At 39.5% G+C, this 6,978-nt stretch overlaps 1 protein-coding gene and 1 long non-coding RNA gene across 3 annotated transcripts in view; one reads left to right on the plus strand and one right to left on the minus strand.

Moving 5' to 3' along the window:
- The window catches only part of LOC106530213 (uncharacterized), a 4,664-nt gene extending 2,246 nt beyond the window's left edge, over positions 1–2,418 (plus strand). For both annotated transcript variants that reach the window (XR_001311745.1, XR_001311744.1), the window contains exons 2-3: positions 2,192–2,267; positions 2,387–2,418. This is a non-coding gene — a long non-coding RNA (uncharacterized LOC106530213). The remainder of the gene's footprint in view (positions 1–2,191; positions 2,268–2,386) is intronic.
- Positions 1–6,978, minus strand: part of dhrs13b.2 (dehydrogenase/reductase (SDR family) member 13b.2) — an 11,948-nt gene that overhangs the window by 3,048 nt on the left and 1,922 nt on the right. The window contains exon 4 of the mRNA XM_014025796.1: positions 2,406–2,735. Coding sequence (XP_013881250.1) covers positions 2,406–2,735 — 330 coding nt within the window. The remainder of the gene's footprint in view (positions 1–2,405; positions 2,736–6,978) is intronic.

The raw sequence follows: 6,978 nt of genomic DNA on the forward strand, positions 1-6,978 counted from the left end.
TTGAAGCGATCCACATCAGTCATTATGAAGGTCTCATAGATATGACTGTTTCATTAAAATGATTTAGTGTGCTAGTATTAAAATTATGTATTCTTTAATAGCTAAATTGATAACAATAAAAGGTTTCTACGTTATAATTTCTGGGACCATTTGAATGTTTCTGTTAATGTGTCGGTTTGGTCTGAAATGTCATTCTTAATGGTCTTAAATTTAACGTACTGAAACCTGTGTGAACCCTGCTTAGATGTACAGCCAACAAATACTTCCTGAAGTTTCACTCAAATCTGTTCAGTGTCTTATATGATATTTTGCTAACAGACAGAGTTGATTCCAAATAGTTAATAGCAAACATAAGAAATGATTTTGCACTATCTGTTAGTACTCAGATAATGTGTTGTTGATCAGCCATATTGAATCGGTTGTGGAAGTAGGTATATCCAATGATTACTTTCTAAGATTTTAATCAAAACCCATCCCACTGTTCATGAAATACACTTCCCTCTAAAAATATTAGAACAAAGAGGTAATTACCTTCACTTCCACAGTCAACTGAAAACATTTGGGTTTGACATCAAGAGATGATTATGAAACAAGAGCAACATTTGTTTCCAGGTGTTTACACTGGGGTCAGATACACAACTTCAGTAGACAGATGTTGGAGGTGATCCAGAGCTACAAACTGGTTCAACTTAATAAGTTATCATTGATTTTGAATAAAACAAACTACATGATATTTAGAAACTAAAAGACGACTACTGGGGTTCCATTTAGAGTTGATGGTGTTGAGATTTATTAAGTTAGTGTGGTAAAGTTTGTGTGACAAAATTTCATATAAATTAACTCAGAATAAAAATAGCTTAATCAGTTGCAATGCTGTATCAAGTAAATAATAAAGCTCTGACATTTCATCTATTAAATTTAAGTTAGGGATGCACCGATATGAAAATTTCAGCTGATATCGATATCCATTAAAATTATTGCTGTTATGGCTGATAACCGATATTTACCAATATTACACAAACACACAAATTATATTATACATAGACACACAAACACACGGGTCTTTTTTTGATACTGTAAATAAATAACCAGACCTCTGACATGGCTCCCTGCTTCAGTTATTCCTGGCTGCGCAGCATCAATATCACTGTCATGATCAAACAGATGCTGCTCAACCAAACATCTCCCCTCCCGAAACAGAAACACAAAGATAAAAAGTGGGAAATCAATTTTACACATCGGACTGATACCGATATTCTAAAAACTGACCAATATCGGCTGATATCGATATCAATACCGATATGTCGTGCATCCCTAATTTAAGTCTAGGGGAAAGGATGTAAAACTGTTAGAAATCCTGTTATTTTACAACAAACAACGGGTAAAAATCAGTACCAGAAAACGTAACAATCACCCAAGAAATACACTGCTCAAAAAAATAAAGGGAACACTTAAACAACGCACGCTAAGTCCAAGTAAATCAAACTTTTGTGAAGCACATTCAACTCTGTGCAGAACAAAGTACTCAATGCGAATATTTCATTGATTAAGATCGGGAGTTAGCGTGCGTTGTTTAAGTGTTCCCTTTATTTTTTGAGCAGTGTACATTATTTTATCAGCTGAAATGATTGAAGTTTGATGACTCACTTGATTATATCTTACATGTTATGTGTAAAGCTCACAAAAACATCTTGTTAAGCTTCTAATCAAAACTTAAAAGAGAGATAATTGCTACAGCCTTACAGGAACTGTTTTTTAACTGTAATTTCTAACCAGTTTTGAAGGGAAGAAATGCTTAAATTCAGGGAATAAAACTGTAGATAATCTTGAGATTGATGTTGAAATGTCTGGAAAAGTCTGTATATTATGAGAATGGTAAAGGCTAGTTTGTTGAAATAATCTGATATTTAATATGTGTTGACATAAGCTGTTGTTCAGCGAGGACTCTATGTTGATTTTTATTTGAATTTAAGTTTTAGGGGGAAACAGAGGCAGATATAACAAGATTTCTTCTTTCTGTTAACTTTCATTTCATTTATGACTTGTTTTGTTTTTTATTGTAAATAGATTTTCTTTTGTTTGTTTTAATGAATGAATAAAATAAAAAAAACAATCAAATGGTGCATTTTAATGCATTTATTTATTTATTTATTGGCCCATATATTTCTGCTTTTATTTTTGATTATGGCAGTTTTGGTCCTCCATACCCTGCTGCGCTCTCTTCACCTATGTTGTGTTCTGCTCATTGCCTTGATGGTTGACCCCAGGTATTAAAACTCCTCTACCTTCAGCTCCTCTACTCCTGTCAGCTTCACAGTTCCACCTGTCTTCCTCTCATTCACAAGCATGGATTCAGTTTTACTTCTACTCCTCTTCCTCTCCACAGAATGCCTCCCCCTCCTCACCTTCAATGTGCAGATTGATGTCCACACTCCCAAACAGTGGATTCACGAGCACCGAACAGATGTAGGCTCCGTCACTCTTCACCTTGGTGAAGGGAAGCGTGTAGGAGGCGTCTCCTCCTGCGAGGGCCTTCAGCTCCACACCGGAGCCCTGGACCAGTTTGGTACGACTGGTGTGGCTGAAGAGCTTGGTCCTCTCTCCGTGGTGTTGCCGGTGCCACTCCACAGTGACGTTTGCTCCCCGGTGGTCAACGCTAAACTGACAGTGGAGCTTTTGCTGCGAGCCCAGTCTGGCTTTCACTGATGGCCGCTGTGTTTTAATGACCATGGCAACTGTGAGGACAGATGGAGCAAAGACAGAAGCATGAAGAGACACATTCAGACAGGCAGTGGTGGGCAGCACTAATCTAAAAATTAGTTCCGCTAGCCCTAAAACACTAACTCAAATATTTAAGTCCCCTAATTCTAAAGCACTAAAATAACCCAGCCAACCCATGAACATTGTTCAACAGACAACATGAGTCACAGGTTGCCATGTTGCTCTCTTTAGACTTATAATTGTCTCCAAAGCTGGATTTCAATTTATATATTAATATATTGTCACCTGGTGGATAAATGACAGACATGAACAAAATGTGCAGCTTTCACCCTCAGCTGTTAACATTAACATTGATCAATAGACCTCAGTTAGTGCTTCTAAATTTAGCAAGTGCTAATTCACTAACACATTTTAAAATGAGCAAAAGCCCTAAAGCACTAATCAGGAAATTAGTTCCCCTATTAGTGCCGTAGGGGAACTGTGCCCACCACAGCCGGTGTTCTGATGGTCTTTGCTACCCATCACTCTGTCCTACCTCGTGGCAATGTGCAGACTGATGTTATGTCACATGTTGCTTACTCAGCAGATTTCTTATTGTTACGTGCTACCTGTAGAAGTTTCATTTGTTACGGTAAGTTTTATCTAATTAAGCTGATATATTACTCAAACACAGGGGTGCCCAACCTTTTCTGAACCAAGAGCTACTTTTGAAGTTTCTCAGTAATCTCATTTTGCCGAGAGCTACTCGTCCAGTCTCAGTATCAAAAAACATAATATGGTCTCCCTACTCCTCACTTCTTTAAAGCAAATAAAACAGAACATAATGTGTTGCTAGTTTTATTTAATTTAAAGTATTGTCAAACAAAACTATCTACTTAACCATATATTTACCTACAAAAAAAGAAAAGATAAAATCCTTACTTAACTCCTGACAGAGAAACAGAAAAGTAATGCTTGAACAAAAAGTACCATTTTTTTATCTCCTTCAATCAGTACTCCCTGTAATGTGCGAGCTGCGAGGGCTGAAACCTGCCCAGTGAGAACCACAGAGTCAAATAACTTTGGAGCAGGGGAACTCGTCTCCATTTATTCCAATAACTCTCCTCTCTTTCTCTCCATAAAGGGGAGGAAAACCAAAACAAAAAATCTATCATGGTCAACATGGCTACCACAAGAGTACTGCCCTTTTTTTCAAAGTCAAAGCACACAATATAAAACTCTCTCGCAGGTGGCTATAAAACCCGGTGCTGAGCTTCCAGGACCAGTTTCACCTGATCAGATCTGTTCCTTTTATTGCCTGGAAGTGATCCATCAGGTGGGGTTCTGAATTTTATGCATTTTTGCGGAAATATCGCCCACCAGGGGTTTCTGGCTGAATCCAGGTGGGAGAGCGGGTGCTGGACGCATGACCGTGGTTCCACCTCACTGGATCTCTTCCTTTTATTTCCCTGCATCAGCACAGCAGCCCCGTGCTGGAAGTCAGCCGTTTCACCCCACCGGAGCTCGCCAGAAGACTTTTGATCACTTATATCTCCGCAGAGAAACGTCCCAGGAACTTGCAACCACCTCCAGGTTGTAGCGGAGATTCAGAACTTTAAAACGAGCCACCTCTCGCCAGGATCCGATGCTCAGAGCCGGGGCTAGAGGCTCCAAAGTAAATTGAGTACTATATTGCCCGCCAAAGCGCCTTTTTCAGCCGGTCGTTGGTTAATAGATCTGCGGGGGAACGTCCCAGGAACTTGCAACCACCTCCAGTTTGTAGAGGAGGACCGTAACTTTCCAAAGTCATCTCAATCCGATGCTCAGAGCCCACGGGAGAAGCAAATGAAGGTTGAAATTACCTCTTGAAAATGTGCATAAAATGCACTAAGTCGTGCGTAATTTGCTTATAGCTCCACGGGGGAATGTTACAGAGACTCCATTCAAGTATCAGCTTGTAGTGCAGAACCAGAGCTTTAAAACCTGACCAGCCACTCCAGGATCTGACACTCCTAGCCCAGGAGGGAGGGCTACAATCACCCCGGCGGGAGCTCAGACTGTGCGTATTTTCAAAGTTGTTTTGCTTATTTCTCTGCGGGGGAAATTTGCAGGGACTTCATTCAACTTTCACCTTGTAGGGCAGAACCAGAGCAAACAAACAAGACCAGCCACTCCAGTATGCGACGCTCAGAGCCGGCGCTAGATGCTCCGCAGCAAGGTTGTGCTGCGCGGGCACCTGGAAATCCGGGCCACTGGTTGGGCACCCCTGCTCAAACATATTAACATAAATGGCTCTTTTGCTGTTTTCAACATTATCATACTGTAAACAAGAAATTAGTCCCATTTAGCGTCACTTATAAGTTTATGATTGATGGCTTGTGAAAATATTAGTTAATGGCTTTAGTTTGATGCCTGTAACATCGTTATTACACTGTAAACAACAAATGACTTATTGTTTAGCGTCAACTACGTGTTAGCTTTTCACTTTCAATGGTTTGGATATTCTGATAATATTCTTGTGATTTTAGAAAGGTTTTCGTTGTGTATATAAATTGTTCCAATGCTATGCTAAACATAACTCCTAAGCTTACACTTCAGTAACACCATCACTCAGAGAACTGTACCCGATGATATTTTTGTAAACATGACGGTAGCAGTTTTCGATGTGTAGCACCGACAGTAGACCTAGCCATCGAGTCGTGCTACGGTCTGACGAGGTAGCACAGATCGACAGAACACCGGCAGGCTTACCTTTAATAAACAGTGTAAGGGTTGTTGTGTAACTGAGCTTAATTTAAGCTGCTGCTAATCACTGGAACAAGTCCATCCTCCTTCAGTTCTAGGATTTTACAAATGAAAACAAAAAATGATCAGGGGCCTCGTGTATCAATGGTGCATGCGCACCTTTTCACGTAAACCTTCAGCTGTCTCAAGAGTGAAATGATTGTGGAAATATGGTAAATGGTAAATGGACTGTACTTATATTTCTATCCATCCAGGACAAATACAGCATGTGCAGCACAAAGCCAACTCTAAGGCTGGTCTAGGAACGTCTCTGTGGTTCTGGTTCCACTGGTGACACTTAGAGGTGATACTAGAAACTCTTAATAATGTGAAAATTCTTACTGTTCACACCAGACACATGATAAACAAATCATACATCCACATGTATGTAGTCAGATGAGTGGATATAAACACATGAGAAGTGGTCCCTAAAATACTTTCACTGGCTTTGCTGCTGGTGGACAGAGGGCTCTGTGACAGTCCTCCGGTCATTCTGCCCCGGGGCAGCTTTCTTACCACCATCTGTGGTATGATTGTAGTCTGAAGCACTCTGGAGTGATAAAGTGACAATTATTGATGTTCCATTCAGAGTTGATGGTGTTGAGATCTGTAGAGTCAGTGAGGTGAAGTTTCTGGTGTTTATTATTGATGAAAAGCTGCCACTTAAGAACAAAAATAGCTAAATATATTGCAGTACTGCATAAAGTAAGGGAGTTATTTAATGATAAAGCTCTGTTTATATTATATAATACAATAATTGTTCCACACTTGATTTACTGTGTTGAAGTCTGGGGGAAAGTGTGCGAAACAATCACAAATCCTGTTTTCATTTTACAGAAAAGAGCCATTAGAATTATCACCAGAAAACATTACAGTCACCCTTCGAATTAGAGGGGCAACGATACAGAAAATTCACGATTCGGTTCGGTTCGATACTTTAGTCTCACGGTTCGATATTTTTTCGATACGAAAAGAGAAATTTCCATGCCCTTTTACACTTGTAATTTATTTAAATTAATTATGAACATTTGTTTAACCTCAAAAGTCCAGTTTTTAAATTAAATGTTGCTGAAACAGCAAGTTTCTCAGTGGATCTGTGCTCAACAATGCAGCCTAGGTGGAGTAGTCGAACACAGATCCACTGATCCTTCAACACAGAGCGTCTTCAGAAGACAAGTTGACAAAATAAATTTAAAAAACCTGTATTGTTCGATGCATAGTGTGTACTGAACCTAAAGCACTGTATTGAATGGTTTGAAACAGATACATGTATTGTTGCACTCCTACTTAGAATTAGGGCTGCCACGATTAGTCGATTAGTCGACGACTAATTGATTATTAAAATAGTCTCTGACTAATTTAATAATCAATTAGTCATTTTTTGTTTGTTGGTTTTTTACTTTGTTTTTGTCTCCAAACTGCTTTGACACCTTCCACTGCCACRTCTGCCTTTCTGTCCTTGACACACATGCACAGTAGTGGTAACTGGGGTAG

The sequence above is a fragment of the Austrofundulus limnaeus genome, unplaced genomic scaffold (genome assembly GCF_001266775.1).
Source record: "Austrofundulus limnaeus strain Quisiro unplaced genomic scaffold, Austrofundulus_limnaeus-1.0 Scaffold500, whole genome shotgun sequence".
In the NCBI taxonomy this organism is placed as follows: domain Eukaryota; kingdom Metazoa; phylum Chordata; class Actinopteri; order Cyprinodontiformes; family Rivulidae; genus Austrofundulus; species Austrofundulus limnaeus.